Consider the following 16882-nt stretch of genomic DNA (forward strand, 5'->3'; position numbering starts at 1 on the left):
AAAGCCCTTATATCTGGGCTGTAAACTGGCAATCTTGTTTTATTCTAAGCATTGAGATGCAAGGCATATGCAGCCCAATACCAGTAGTTTGGCTTATATTGCGAAGGATATTTCCTTTAGCCTCTGTAGGCAGATTCTAAGCCCTCACTATTATCTTTTAGCCAAGGGGCCTATGGCACAACCACATATTGTGATATGCGTACAGCTGACGTTTTAAACGTGTGATTTAGAGTTCAGCCAATGGGGTCTCCCTTATAATTATGTGCATTGGTGCTCTTTGTACCTGCTAACATATATTTTGACAGCTATGTATAGTGTAAACGTGGCCCAAGGGCATTAGAGTGCTTTACAACAGATTCAGATCTTTTTAGGCACTCCGAGATTGAGTGATTTGTCCAGAATCACCGATACAGAGCCCAGGCCGGGATTCAAACCAAGTTCTCTAATTTCAAGGTAGGCGGCTTTGGATGCATCTCCTACTGCAAAGAACAAATGCTGGAGAGAGGTCACTGTATTGGTAAAATAAGCCCTTATGTTAAATCATAAAGGTAATTCATTATTTAAAACCGTGCCTCCCCTATATTATCCTGAAAACCAAACCACACTGGGAGGATGGAGGTTGTCGTGATTTAATATATTTTAATAGAATCTTATTTCTTTAGCAGGCCTCAATTCTGAAGAGATAGCAGGCCTAACACAACCTGAATAAAAAAAGTGTGCAGGAAAATAAAGGTACAGAAACGACATTACACAGCCACAATGCCTTGTTACTAGTATTGCAAGTGGTAAACCATTGCTGGTACCACATGATACATCTCTTAACTCTGCTAAATCATACTTCCACTTACCACAACACTATAAACCGGGCTTGCATTACTGTGAGAATCTTGGAAAGAGTCGTGGGGATAAACCGTGCAGGAACCGGAGCTTAGGGAATGATGTGAAGAGTGTTCAAGCCTAGCAAGCCAGGTCCAATCATAGGCAGTGACTTTGGTGCTGTAGAGATATGGAAAGAGTACATGTGCTGTAGTGAACACGAATAGTATGTCATGACAATTGTGACAGAAACATGCCTTAGAATGACAATAGTCCGAAATTAGTACAAGAAGAGACCACAAACTTGACGGATGTAAGAGTAAACGACAACAAACCTATGCATACCATTGTAGGAAAAAACATCTTAACACCCCCTGCCCCCTCCACCGCCACCTTAAATTACGAGAACCCCTTGAAAAAGAGGACAACTCAGTGATGAAATTTTTAATGGTTTCCAATGCTAGAACTGCTGCCTTCAGGACTTGTTACAAAGATTGGATCTAGTTACCTATATCAACATTGAACCCTTCGCACCCCAGAGTTAGCCAGCCCTATCAGAAGTCACATTAGGATTTGAGGACCAACTCTGCTCTGTCCTGGTTTCTGATAGTGCATGGGAGGACTTTATAAAAAAATGTGTCACCTGTATTTAGGCAGACTGACTTGAAAAGCACCCATCCCACGAGGAATCCATGGAGCCCAGCACCGGCCCTCCTTGCTGGTGACTTGTGCTCTTCGCACACAATAATAACAAGGTGGGTATGTAGATGGGATCAATAAAAACCTATGTTAGTTATCCAAAATGAAAACAATCAATTATAATTGGGAACCTGATCTAATCGAACATGATTTGCTAATTAATGTTATTTTGGGATGATGCCAACCAAATACATCTACAGTTCATCAGGGGCTCTGATTATACACTTTGGGTTATTGTTTGGGGCAATACTTGGATGGGGAGCTTAAAACCCTACGATAGCAACTACCACAATCCTTGAAAGGGCGAACTGCACAAGTCACTAAATTAACATGTAATACCCTCAGGTAGGTTGGTACCAAAACAGTCAGGCATAACTTGTAGGCTCCATGTAAAGTACGTATACAGTACACAAATGGTAATAAAGTGAAAACACAAGAAAAAACTCACCAATTTAGAAACATAGAGAGTATTTTAATTCAATAAAACGAGAGCAGATTACAAATGTCCATTCAGTAGATCCGGAGATATGCAATAAAAATGCATGGGTAGCAATGGCACCTAAAAGCATGAAGCACCACACATGCTCATCTGGTCGTACTTTACCGGGTGAAAGTCACAAGTTCAGACCAAATGCAATAGAGCGTGACCAGATACAAAAAACTGGTTAGTCTGGCTGAAAGTTATCTTCTCAAAGTCTGGCGCAAGAATTGCATTCATGGCAGAGGAGAGAGGAGACTGCAAGGATCAGTATTTTTTTTGTGGGGTGGGCTGCTTCTCCTAGTTTTCTACTGGGTGTTGCACTCTACTGGATTTTGTTTCATGCTGTTTTCAAATTGTTTCAAAATGGATTCACTTTCAGAATTGTTTATTACTGTTGCATTATGCTAAGCTGGTTGAATTTTTATTCAGTGCTACCTCTGGGAGTTGCTTGACTCATGGGCCTGCTTCTTTCCCTCTACATGTTCCTGATTTATTAATGTAATTTAATTTTGTATTTGTGCTGATTTCTCATTTAGTGAACTGATGTTTCATTTTGATAGTATCTGCTTGTGTGCTGATGCTTTTTGTGGTTGTTGCATTTTTTGCTTCCCACTAATCCTACAATGCTCCCATTGTTGATTGGGCTCCCTTCTGGGATTTTGTGTTTCAATGCACTCAGCACTCCAAATGTTCAGCATCCCATATGTTTAAGAGTGGGTTCCCTCCTGTACTTCTCTACCCCATCTCTGTTCTTTGTTTCCCTCCCGCTTCCCTGGTGTGCATGCCTGTGTGTGCTCTTCCTATTGTCTCGTAGCGGTGTAACTGCAGCACTGGGGAGCCTGCAGTTCCACACCACATATATCTAATTCACAACACATAATTAAACATTATACCACAGAATCCAACAGTGCTCCACTCATTAAACTCTACTACATAACACTCCACAACGCAAAATACCATTCAAACTAATTACACTCCATCACACAATCCCACTCCACACAATTCCAATGCTTTAAAACAAATAATTACTATTCACATAATAGAACTGCACACCATGCCACATAATTACATTACGCAAAACCACTCCACAACACACAATTCCACAGCTAACAATTCCAATCCAACCCACTTAATTCCACTACACACCACTTTCATCCACTCCAGGTAAAATACATTTACAACACCAATAGCACTGATAGCTCTGATTAAAAAATAAATAAAAATAAAAACATCCAAAGACACATATCTAGATCTTAGTTGATACCTATTTGTTCTTTTTCATCAACAAAAATGCAAAGCTATCAACACAATTCCAAGAAACACACACTTCAACTCCACACGTTGTCAATCCACCCAACATAATTCCACACCAAACCACATAAAACAATTACACAACACACCACATACATCCAATCCACACCACACAATTCCACAACATACCACATCACACAATTCCACAACATACCATAAAGTTCAACAGTACACCACATAATTACACTCCATTACAAACAACTCCACAACACAAAATACCATTCCATATAATTACACTCCATAACACAGTCCCATTCCACATAATTCCAGTATATTCAATACCATATAATTACTATCCATATAATTCCACAGCATACAATGCAACATAATTCCATTGCACAAATACATTCCACTGCACACAATTCAACGCCAATCAAATAAAAAACGAACTAATCCAATCGAACCCACGTAATTCCACTACACACCACATACATACATACACTCCATAACACATAGGTAAAAAACATTGCCATTTACTATGCCAATAGCTCTAACTCGAACAAATGCGAGACCTATTGCATTTCCAATTCTTGTTTCCCTTGTCTCTCGTTCTCATTCTGCCCTTTTCCTCCCCCTCTCTGTAGGTATCCAGAACAAGTTTTCATCCCGCTTTGTCTCCCTTCCGGATCAGAACAAGATCTGGACAGTCACCCTGAGTCCTGAGCAGAACAAGAAGACCCCTCTGGTAATGCTGCATGGCTTCGGTGGGGGAGTGGGCCTGTGGATCCAGAATTTGGATTCTCTCGGCTCTCAACGCACTCTTCATGCCTTTGACCTGCTAGGATTTGGTCGTAGTTCCCGCCCAAAATTTCCCCAGGATCCTGAAGGAGCCGAAGATGAGTTTGTTGCATCTATTGAGAAGTGGCGAGAAGCGATGGGCATCAAGAGTATGATCCTCTTGGGGCACAGCATGGGAGGCTTCCTGGCCACTGCTTACACTATCAAGTATCCAGATAGGTAAGATGGGCAAGGAGGTGATCTCAGGTCAGATATTTGATATTTGAAGCAGATGATGCTTGGCTGGTTATGTTCTAGTCCAGTTGTTCTTAAACGTTTGGCTTCCATGGACCCCCACTTAATCAATACTGGAACCCAGGGATCCTCACTGAATCTTTTTCTTTTTTCTTTAGAGTTTTGTATAGCGCAAACTAGACCCAAAGATCTAAGGTATCAGAGCGCTTTACATGAGCACCAGTTTCGTTACAGATTAACACATTCATTTTTGCACTGGGAGATTAAGTGATTTGCCCAGAATCAAACGGATGTCGAACGTCTTTGGCCAGACTATAACTCGGTTCCCCAGCTTCAAGGTCGATTGCTCTAACCGTAAGGCTACATCCTCTCCCCAACGGGTGAGAACATGGCATCCGGGGCTCCCACTGGCTCATTATTGGAAGTCTGGGACCCCGACTAAGCAGTCAGTCAGGGGATCCCCCGAGAAGGCTTCGCAGACCCCATGGGTCCCCGAACAACAGGTTAAGAACCGCTGTTCCAGTCTAACATGATATATTACGTTGATCAGATTTATAAAACGTGTGGTAATGCAGGCGACTGTACATTAATGTGAGGTAAACAGGGACTTGACCGTGTTAATTTCTCTTTTACGGTAGTGAATGTGTTTTTATGATGAAGAGGTCTTCCTGTTGTCTTTATATAGCACTTAAGGCGCACAGCAGTACTACAAAGGGCCCTCTGTTGATTCGTGACTACCATTTGAAGTTTAGTTTATGTGGGGTATGATGTGTGTCAGGAAAGGGGCTCAACATCGGTATCTGAAGCTGATTCTGAACATATGTAGTTTTAATATCTGTTGGAAAATGGGTTATTAGTAGCGGTAAATATGCATATACCACTGGCAATAAGGCCACTAACACAGTGCAGGGCTCAGTACAAGTCTCAATAAATTATTCGATTGCTCAACCCTGGTTATCTTGGCTGCGAACAGAGATACGAATTTTTAAAGATTTAACACTATATAGCACTTAGAAACCCATCGCGGCACTTTAGAACATCTTGTTGCACTTGAGCAGGAAAAAAAAAAATTGGGGTTGAAATTTAGATTTATACTTCGAAACTTTTCTTCTAAGTCCTTAAATATTATTTTGATTTAAATCCTAGAGATAGTTTTGTGTTTATTAAATATTGCAGTGTTATCCTATGGGGATAGGTATCTACAATGAGGGAAAATAAACTGTCCAATTTCTCCATCACATGGTCATATAAAACATTTTATAAAGGCCCTGTTTATCCCCTTCGCCGCAGGGCTAATTCCCCCGCGGTGCGGGGGGAAAGGGGCTGCGTGTGCCGCCGCAGTGCTCATGACAGTGTTCCTAGCACCAAAGTCAAGTTTGGGCGACACTTTACTACAATGGAGAAAGTTAAATGTGCATTTTCTCCATCCCCAGGGCTTATAAAACATATGTTATAGGGTCCCTCCTTATGACATGTCCCCCCTCACCCTTGGACACCTACGGGACACCCCCAAACCCTGGTGGTAGCTAAAGTAAAAATATTATAGTTTATCACTCAAGTGCCCCTACCACCAAAGTCGCGTTTGGGTATGATTTAAATTTAAAAGCAGTACTGCAACACAGGGCTGCTTCTAAAATGAACCCAGGCTTTCAGCAGTTCACACATGCAAGTGCAACAAAGACTGCTGGCCTCAACTGCCATGCTCTTTTATATACTAGGGACGTTTTAATCCCCTCGCCCCATTATCTACTAGGGACTTGGGGTACACCTATGATTGGCGTGACCTACCCTCTAACACATAGTGTGTGTGTTTGCACTGTTCAACATATCAGTGGGTGTTTTTCAACATAGACCTGGACCTGGGCCTGCCCAGAGCAGAGCCCAGGGCACTCGGAGTCAGAAGGCCAGCAACCAGTGGTCTCAAATAGGACAGAAAAAAGCGGGGAGTACCATTTACCTAGATGGCTTGGGCGCATGGTGCAAAACACACAAGATGATGGACGGAATGTTGCACATTGACAAAACATTCACCCCAGTCACAAGTCTGAGTTTAATCCATCGTTATTCTGCTCACCAAGCCACATGGCCATATGCAAATCAGTCTTGACCCTGTGCCTCATGGGATCAGTCCAGCCTGAACTGCCATGCCATATCTTCCCTGGATCGGAAACAAGCATCCTAAGTTCGGTTTCTGGCTATCAGCCAGGATAGCTTGACTCCAGTGGCGTAGTGAGCACGGGACCCATGTCTGGGCATACCCTTCCCACATAGGGCGAACAGCAAAACACACAAGATGATGGACGGAATGTTGCACATTGGCACAGATCTGGGTTTAATCCATTGTTATTCTGCTCACCACGCCACCCCAGTTCAGACATGGCCATATGCAAATCAGTCTTGGGTGCATGCTGTCCTTTGAGTTGAACACTAGTGCACCAGATCATCATTACATTTTATTGTCGGTTTATCCTGTGAAAGAAATTAAGAACCGGAGTGATTAAGGTATTTTTGCACTAGCTCTATCTGAGCAGACTGGCTATTACATTTTTGCTCGATGTTCAGTAGAGCATTGCAGCAGGCCCAGGAATGGGATTTGGTCATGACTGTCCATCACTTCAGTTGGATAGGCCAGGTGTTTTCATGTCTGATCTATTGACTGTGCACTAAATCATACATAATATGCATACATGTAGACGTTAGGGTTAGCAGGCTTCATCTATTGTTCTGCTAAATTGTAATTCATATTTTGATTCCACCCACCACGGCATAAAGGATGGGGCTGTAGTTCAGCCCACTTTAGCCACTGACTTCCTTAACTTCGAGTCACTGCACAAAACCTGAGAACATTGTTCGCGCATCTACTTAAAAATAGTTAATTTCTCTTCTGAGTTAATCCTGATTCCTAGTATGCATTTTCATTTTAATTCTTTTTCAATATTAACTTTAAACAGCAGCCATTTATTTACTTGCGAGTCTGCTGTGCAGCTGGATGGGGATTTATTTTCAGACCCATTTTTTAAGTTCTAAAGTGTTTAGTTGGCCTTGTAAGATTTGTGTGCATGAATAGCTGGTCATTCTTGTCTCCTTTACAAGTAAAAATAAAACCCAGTAGCACAACTAAAAGGCCTTTATTGTAAAACCTTTTTTGAGATGGCATACTTAGGAATTCTGGGATGGGTTTATGTCCACTTTATGCCTACTTTCCACAGGAAGTGGTCATATAGGGGGTCGTAGTGACCCCAGGGACAGTAGCCCATTGGCAACTACCCTGCACTCCCCTAAAAATCAGTCCCTGGCACCAGAGAAGCAGATCTTGATGACCTACGAAGAAGGACATGAAGAGATATAAAAGCAGAGGACTGAAGAGTGAACCTGACTTGGCCCCAGTCCTGCTGACCTGTCTGTTATTGTCTGTCGGCCCTGCACCAAAGACGACTCGTCCTACAGCTGAGTGCCTCCAAAACCTGGGAGGACTTCCTGCCTTTAACAAACATCAAGACCTTCCTAAGAACAGCAGAACTGTACCTTGTATCCTTCAGAAATGCCAAAAGAGAAGATTCTGAGGCCTCTGGAATAGGCAAAACCTGACACCCAAAGCCACCACTGCACCCGTCCCCTCCAGCCCGAGTAGAAGTGGGCCACTGGTGCCAACAAGACTCCCTAGACCTCTGGTGCTTGAGTCCATTTTGTGTCCTTTCATGGACTCCTCAACATCTCCTGCAGCCTCTGCATGCAGGTCCCCCTCGACGGCGACTGCTCCCAGTAACTGAAACCCTATGCCTAAAGACACCTCTGCATCCATCGCCCACAGGCCGTGGAGAAGAGTACCCAAGGTGTACCTATGTCCAGAGGATCACAAGTCTTGAACACCCCATTGGTTTACCCCAGCTGGCTTCCTAGTCAGAACCTGCAGCCTCTTTTTGCAGTGACTGATCCCCATTGAAACCTATTGGGTTCCCAACCCTGTTTCGCACTCTGCACCCGGCCACCCACGTGCTGCTGGTGGTGCACTGTTGGTGCTGCCTTGGACCTTGCCCACCACTCACCATGACTCCTGGACAATTTGGTCCTGGACGTCGATGAACTGTACCTGTTTGCAGAACTTGTTCATCCATCCATAAGATAACATTGCAGAACTCAAAAATTGCACTTTGTCCATTATTTGAACTGAAAAGAATTTATATTAAACTTTCTTACCTGGACAATGTTTCTATTCTGCTTAAAGTACATATGTAAAAATACTTGCTATTGTTCTAAATTGGTGTGGATATCCTTCTTGATTTGTGTTATAATTTATTGGTAATTGTGTGTATATGCGCATGTCTTGCACTCCTCTGTATGAAGCCTAAGACTCCTCGACCACACTACCCACTAACAGAGCACTTTGGAATTGTTTAGCAAGCCCTGCCCACTCATGGGGAACCCCTGGACTCTACCCGGTATGCCAACTTATTTATATATCACAAAAATAGTCCGCTTCCTACAGCAAGAATATGATTGCCTCATGTTTTCTTTTCCCTTTTTGAAACTCATTCAATAAATAACATTTTGTATTTAAGAAAAATAAATTGACCTTTCTCTCAAGCCTGCCAAGCCTGGGTCCATTGACTTTGCCAGTGCTTTTTTAGTTAGTGGCTGAACTCGGTAGTCTTTGTTGTGGCTTCATTGATTCCATACATCCATTGGCTGCATAAAATAATTATGATTTGAGCATGGAGATCTAAGTAATCTGTGAACATCAATAGTTGATATGAATTGTATGTATTTTATACATCTGCGCACTGTTAACTGCTCATAACCACTGTGTTGCAGAAAGAGACATACCCTGACATATGGTTTTTAGATGGGAAATTGATAAGACCGAGCAACTAGGAGTAAAGAGAAAGCTTATGATCTGGGATGGAAATTGGTGATGAGCAAGGACCCTGAGAATATATTAAACTGTTTGGTGTCTAAAGTAAGTCTAATGTGGATCTACTGCTTACCTGACTGACCGAGATTGGCATATCTGGCACTGCATGGGGTTGGCACACATCCTTTTCAGAGGACAGGACCAAACAGGTATGGCTCCCCCTCATCATCTTCACTACACAAGGTGTCAACTGGGGTCCCTCAGAGGTTGTCCTCGAGTCCCCTCCTTTTTAACATTTTTGTCAATCCCTTGGTCCAATTAGCGGAGGTTTTGGAGGCCAAAATTATCGCCTATGCTGATGACACCCAGTTTTTGATTACATGGGGGGGGGGGGGGGCGAATGAGTGCTCCATATCCTCAGTCAAAAACAGTTTGACCAAGGTCTTTCAGTGCCTGGCCTTAGCTCAACTAAAATGCAATGAGGAGAAATCCGAAATCCTCTTGTATGGAAAGTTTCCTCCTCAGTTTGGAGAAACACTTTGATCATCTGATTTCGCCATGACCGTCTCAACGGGGCAATTCGCTGAGAATCTTGGGGTATGGTTTGAGGGCAATCTCACCTTTGCGACCCAGATCAAGAAGTTAGCTGAGAACTGTTTCTGGCTACTTAAAAGCCTTTGGATTTTTTTTCTTTTCTTCAGAGGGCTGCTAAAGAAACTGTTACCTGAGTTCTGATTTTATCCCGGTTGGACTACGCCAATGCCCTGTATCCTGGCATCCCAGGATATCTGCTCCTTAAATTGCAGGTTGTTCAGAATGCGGCAGCCAGACTTCTTCTCAACGTCTCGATTAGAAGTAGTGTGAGACAACATCTGCGCGCCCTTTACTAGCTGCCCATAGCAGACTGGGTTAAATTCAAGTCCTTAGTTATAGCTCACTACGCTCTTCATGCTTCAGTCCCCATCTACTTACCAAAGCAAATTTCTTTTTATACGCCTGGGAGACATCTGCGCTCCACCACACAACTTTTGGAGCTTGTTCCACGTTTCCGGCTGCAAAGGATTGGTGGCAGTTCCCTTGCCTTTAAAGCGGATTTGGCCTAGAACTCATTGCCGTTCGCACTCCGGAGTATCCAGGACCCCGTTTTGTTTAAGAAAAACCTAAAAACATTCTTCTTTGCTTATTCTGATACCCGCTTCCCTCAAGGCCGGGACACTCCTTGGATTGATGCGCGCTACAAATAACATAACATAAATAGATCTAAAGTGTGGCTCATTTGAAACTGCCCATAGAGTGCCTCCAACTTAAAAATATATGTATTTGATCTTGTTCACCATTGCTCTTTCTTCTGATCCCAATTGCCTGCTTGGTTGATGTTTGTTGATTCTTGCTTGTATGGTTAGTGGTCCTATTTTCAAATATCCAGCACATGGGCAGATTCAGTGGTGTGTTGTGTATAATGGAGAGTGTGTAAAGTTCTTCAATGAGTTGGGTGGTATAATCTTTATTTTCACAAAAGGTGAGCGGCACTGCCAGGTACTGTACTTGGACTTTGTTTCTTATCTCTTTGGTTCGTCCAGTCACAGGGAGGTGCTGTAGCCTTGAGGTGGAAGGGGTTAGATCTCTAGTGGGCTTTTTTTCTTACTTGGTAGCTGTAAACTGAATAAGGTTAAGACTAGGGCACGGCCTTCCCTTTCACAGTTATGTGAGTAAGTTTCATGTTCAGCATATTGTGTTCTCACTAGCATGTCGATGTAGAGGTCAATGCTTATGTCAATGAAGGTATTAGCTATGCATCTGTTAGCTTGTTTTTTCTAGAGCGGTGCCCCCTTAAACCAGATACGTCTTTTACATAGAGAAGCATGTATAGAGGCGTTCTGTCACAATATTTGTATCTTTGTTGGCTTGGCAACATAGTTTAGATCATGGTTGAGCGTCTTACAAGAAGCTCGATTCTTCAGTGTGTGTGATCGGGGTTGTTAAAGGGTGCGCTGGCAGAAGTATGTGAGATGGTTATAATGGATATGCATGAATGTCTACCACATCGGATTGTTGTAAAGAGGTATTGTGGATGTTGTACACGTGGATGGTTATGGGGTACATGTTAGAGACTTGGTAAAGGTCGATTTATTGACGGATTTAGGTGTTAGTAGTGGCATGTTCACAAATGATTCTTGTCTATTTTTAAAAATAGAACGCCTTTGAAAGATTTTTACAAATTTACAAAAGACCATATCCATTTGAAAGGATCATCTCCATAGTAACGAAGAGTAGTTACAGTTTAAATATTGTATTCAAATTAAGGAGGCAAGACAAACGAGGGCACGAGATTGAAAACAAAAATCAAAGAGGCAAGTGAATAGAGGACGCAATATGGGGCCACAGGGTGGGGACAAGGTGACACTGGTGATGAGTACCTTGTTTGAGAAGAAACATAAAGAGGTAACTGTGATGATAAATTCATATGCAAACAAAGGGTAATGGATGCCAGTGGAAAGAGAAACGTGGTGCTGTGAGATACAAGGTGAGATTGAAGGTGGTGGACAGGAATTTGTAAAAAAAAAAGATCTAAAAGGGTCTAGAGATTGAGCAATACACCCAACAATAATCGTCAAATAGTTGAAATGTAAAAATAATAAAGTTTCGTTCCATGAAAATGAGGTGTGAATTTGATAAATAATGTACATTTGAAGAACATGATTGAAAGTAACAGCTAATAAAAGCTAGAAGAAGTCCAATCAGTGGAAAGATAAATGAAAGAAACAAGATTTCTGTTAAGTTCATAGCTTCTGCTAAAATAATTTTAGGTGGTTGTTGTGACCATACACCCTTTCTGGTTCAAATGGAATTAGCTGAAAGTTAAAAATGACCAGCCCTTGCCGATGTATGGTCTTAATTCAGCGGTTTAATTTTCCAGGTGACCCCTAGTATTGTTTTCTAAGATTAATCTGGTGGTTCTTCTCTGCCTGGTTTTCTGTTTTGTGGGTAGGACCTGCAGGAAATCTCCTTTCTTGGACGGATGTTTGGGTGCTCTACCTTTCTGGCTAGCCCATCCCTCCTTCATTTCCAATAGTATAGGGGGTTGTTAAATCCAACCCTAAGATCGAGTACATTTTCTTGTCACGGCCTCTCTGTGATGGATGCCCCCATTCTTTTATCAGAAGTAGATACTCCGGGCAGCTTTAAGGTTTGGAAAAAGCTTTCAGGGCAAAGACTTGCGAGAGGATGCTGCCAGGGCTCGAGTGCTTTAGTCTCATTTTCTGATAACAGGAAGAATGCTAATATCCCCACTCTTTCTTGCCCCTCAAAAGGTGCTAGTCTCAATATGTAGCAGAAAATAGGTACTGCACTTGGTAGACACTGTAGATGTGCAAATGTATTTCAAGTCTGAAAGGACAGACTGAAGTGAAAACTCTCACTCCACTAAATGGAGCTCAGTACTGTGAGAAGGAAGAGTCCGCGTGAGGCTAATGTACATCACAGAAGCTGCATTAACTTGCTGCTTACCTAAGAGCGTTGCATGGCCAACACTCAAGAAATAGATGTTTATTCATCCAGCTCACACACTGCTAAACTCCATACACAAACGCACTTGACTCTCAGGCCACAGCTGTCTAGCTTTGATGTTCCATGTGTTCTGGCCTATTCGATGCGAGTTCAGCCTCCCGCAGCGGACATAGAGGCTTCCCAGAGAGCGCAGCACTGAAGGATACACTGTCTTCAGCGCCATCCACAGAGTCCTAACATTCTATATATATATATCCTTGTTTCTTTCAAAGGAGGTTCTCTCACTGTATCCCATCCGCTTATCCCGTGCAGGGTCAAGCATCTGATCCTGGTGGATCCGTGGGGCTTCCCGTTGCTGCCAACAGATCCCAGTGAGCTACGATCCCCGCCCAGGTGGGTGAAAGCAGTGGCAGCAGTGCTGGCGAGGTCCAACCCGCTAGCGGTTCTGCGGGCAGCTGGCCCCTGGGGTGAGTCCTCCCTGTGTATCTTTCTGTGTTTGCTCTCCCGCTGTGCTTGTGGTTGAAGTCACTGCCCTCAGCGGCACTGCTTTGCCCCTCAGCAGGTCCATGTCTGCCTTCCTCAATGTATTTGCTTTGCGCACTTTCTCTTTGTAAGCTTTTATGAGCTTTTGGCTTCTCGCGCTTTAATAATGTCATTGCAGATATTAATTTCCCCAGTAATGTCATTTCATTCTTTCAATTCCTCCCGTTGATTCCATCACTTGCCTGCACTTTCTGGTTCTCTCATGAGTGCCTCTTTTGGAATGCTGATATTGGTACCGCCAGTAAGGCTTACTTAAAATGGTGCCTTTAACTGCTGTTTGTTGCCTGCATTCTGGGTTCAGTGACAGACTGAAGCAGGAACATGAAGAAGACAGGATGCTTGGGTTTCCTCCCTATATGGTGAGGTGCTGGTGGCTTTATTACCCATGTGCTTCCATGTGTTAACAGCTTTTTCCCCTCATTGTGTGCCCTCCTCTTCTGTTTGGCTCCCAGTTGCATGATAGTTACCTATCTTTGGTTAATGCCCTCCACAGGGAATGTAAATTGCTGTTAATTGCCAGCGACAGGAACAGTCCTGCTTATATAGTCTATGTATGTGCATTGATCCTGGTGCCCCCACTGCACCAGCTGTTCATGATTCTTTAGACTGCTCTCTTTACCTTTCCTGGTACAGTGACACCGCTACTTGCCAGCTCCCCAGTACGCATCGCCAGTCATAGCATGTGTGCGTCTCTTAATCACGCTTTACACCTTATGGGTGCATATGTATTGTTCCCTTGCACCCCATCATATTCCATGTTTTTTCTTGCATACAAATGAAGACTAATCATGTCTCTCTACAGGACCTGGACTCGTGCAGAGATTCCGGCCAGATTTCAAACGGAAGTTTGCGGAGTTCTTCGATGATGACACAATATCCGAGTACATCTACCACTGCAATGCACAGACACCCAGGTGAGCACATGCCATGAGAGTGATTGTAACTGATGGGAGCTTGAGCAAATACCACTTAACTCCTTCTAATAGTATTCTGTTTGTATTTGCCTTGTGTGTACGGGTGTACACGTCCGTTGTTCAAATTTAAGGCAAGAAAATACAACTGAATATTTCTGAAATTCCCTCTAGATGCCAGTAACCTACACAAACCTGCTCCATTACTGATCATTCAATGCATCTTTTGGTACTGTAGTCATGCTAATTATTGGAAATCTATCATGTGGGAAAAATGGAAACTAAGCCAGGCAGGAAAGAAGAATACCCTTTGATGCTGTGTTGCATTCAGTGTGTACTGTTGTCACTGTCCTGTTCTGCTAGGAGCAGAGTATCCAAGAGTGAAATGGGTATGGCCCGTGCTGCCTACTGGTGCCAAGAAGAGTGCTTGTGAGTGCCACACCAGTTAGAGCAAGTATGGCTGTCCCACTACTCAGTGGTGGCTGGTGACATATCCCAGTGGTGGGGGGTGAAATGGATGTCATAGTGTAGTGCAGCGAGCGAGCACGACCAACCCAAGGGGAGTTCGGGGGGGTTCTCCCCCCAAGAAAATTTTGGAGTGCACAAATGGTGCATTTTCAAGCAAATTTGAGAAAGAAGGAAGGTTAATAAAGGAATTGTGTAAGTGCAGTTATTACTTTAATAACGAGATTTCATATAACATAGGTAGCTGCTTATTCAGTATTCAAGTTATATATGACTTGAAAAGATCCAAACTAAAGACTTGGAAAGCGCACTGCTTTTCCAATTATTTCTTATAATTACCCAGCATAAAGATACTGGATATATCGATTTCCGAAGAAAGATGGCCCAATTCATGAACCCTTTTGTAGTAAACCTATGAGTGAAGATGAAAATGGCTCCACTTACGCCTCTCAGATCTCAACAAAAGGATACCCAACAAGTGTAAATATATTTACTGCTGCATAATGGTATTCCACTAGCGATTATGGTAAATACCTTAAAGTTGAGAATCGAGCATATCCAGGCCTGGTTTGCCCTCGTATTTTGTGTATGCCCGCAAAAGTCTAAGCTTGTCTCATTACGCTGCGAATAGTATCCCTGGAAACCCTTAACTAGTGGTGCAGACAGTAAACCATGCCATTGACAGCCGTGACCTCTGCAAGTTCTACAGGTTTACCCATAATTCATAATTAACAAAGACATTAGACCTGCCACTGGAGGGTTCCGGGCGTTATTTCATTCTAACTGGGCAGCGTTCATGCTGGAAAGGGCTTCCGTGAATAAGTAGACGCTGCCTCGCGCGCCTGAGGGGTGAGACCGGAAGACGGCGTCTCTCAGCCCGTTCCGAGCCCACTGCATGTTTCTTCCTCTCCTTATAAACCTCCTATAGCGCCTGCATGGCGACAGGCACCATCCTGGCCGGTGTTCGCTTCAGCACGACACAAGCAGCCGAATTGGCGTTGCTTTATTTTTTAACAAACAGCACTTTTGCGTGCTGTTTGGTACTAGGTTTACAATGTGAAAACTGAGCCTACAAGTCCCAGAATTCCACTACCCGATGACTAAAAAACCAGTACAGAATTAACTTGTCCCATAACAGGAGCGATTTGACATCAATGTGTTATAAAAATCCCACCCTCACCTCTATTACTGCCACAGTTCAAAAGACCCGAGCCCTCAACATGTCCCATTCGTTAATATAGATTTGAACACATGTCAGCAGTGAGTTCAGCGATTTTAACATTTCAGGAAATCTTGGCGCGGCAGACGGCCCTCCGCGTACTTTATACTCTGGGACGCTGCAGACAGTGCTCACACAGGCAAGCCCCAGATTTATTCAGCTCTGACTACTCACTCATTCACAGTGGGACGGGACGGCTCAAGGTGCCACGTGCCCTCGGCACTCCACAGGGCCCAGATGATATCGATGAGATCAGGGCTGTCGTCGCGTCGGAACTTGGTGCAGAGTGACTGACAGTACTAGTGGTGACTGTGAGGAGGAGGGAAGACTAGCAACGCCGAAATGACCCAATCACTGGATGGCTTAACAACAAAGCCATACAGTGATTGGGCATTGCTAGTGGACGCTGGGTGGGACCTCCCATGCGGTTCCAAGTCAATCATGCATGCTACTGAGTGCAGACTAGACTGGCAACCGCGGAACCGCCTCCCTGCACTGCCATGATGTTGCAGCACTGCAGCCAATCCTGGCGCTGCTCTATTACAGAGAGAGGCTCTCTCTTAAAGACAGCAGCGCCAGGATTGGGGTGTGCTGAAAAAGTTGCCGCTCATTTCTTAACATTGGGGTCTGTGGTTCGCCCCACGCCACCCCCCCCCCCCCCCCCCCCCCCCAGTTATCTCTATCTTCTTCATTAAAGTGCACTGTTGTGCATATGGGGGTTCTTGGTCTCAAAAGGCAGCGTCCGGCCAAACCAACCTGCCATGCGTACAGTGTGCTTGTGCTGCACAGTGCGCATGTGCCGGCCGCGGTATGAAGTGCGAAGTCTGTGTAAAAGCAAACCAAGCCGGTGTGACGTGACGCCGCCACGCGCTTTAAACATTTTGCGAGCATTATCTATTGATATAATTTATTTTGTGGCGGCGGCTGTGGGGCAACGCCTCACCGCCCAAATGGACAAGCCGCCACTGCCACTACTACATGCTGCTTAGTCCAACTTACCATACTGTTTTCATGTGTTGTAAATAATGTATGGTATTGGTAGTCTATTTACTGTCCTAGGGAAAGATAAACTGGGCTTGCTTCCACTCTTTCCTCCTCACTTCATG

At 43.8% G+C, this 16882-nt stretch overlaps 1 protein-coding gene across 5 annotated transcripts in view; it reads left to right on the plus strand.

Moving 5' to 3' along the window:
- ABHD4 (abhydrolase domain containing 4, N-acyl phospholipase B) overlaps positions 1 to 16882 on the plus strand; it is a 67312-nt gene that overhangs the window by 24358 nt on the left and 26072 nt on the right. For all 5 annotated transcript variants that reach the window (XM_086923640.1, XM_086923643.1, XM_086923641.1 and 2 more), the window contains 3 exons: positions 3892 to 4264; positions 12951 to 13105; positions 13984 to 14095. In XM_086923640.1, the coding sequence (XP_086779766.1) occupies positions 3892 to 4264; positions 12951 to 13105; positions 13984 to 14095 (640 nt within the window). The remainder of the gene's footprint in view (positions 1 to 3891; positions 4265 to 12950; positions 13106 to 13983; positions 14096 to 16882) is intronic.

This window comes from Lissotriton vulgaris, chromosome 5, assembly GCF_964263255.1.
Source record: "Lissotriton vulgaris chromosome 5, aLisVul1.2, whole genome shotgun sequence".
Lineage (NCBI taxonomy): Eukaryota > Metazoa > Chordata > Amphibia > Caudata > Salamandridae > Lissotriton > Lissotriton vulgaris.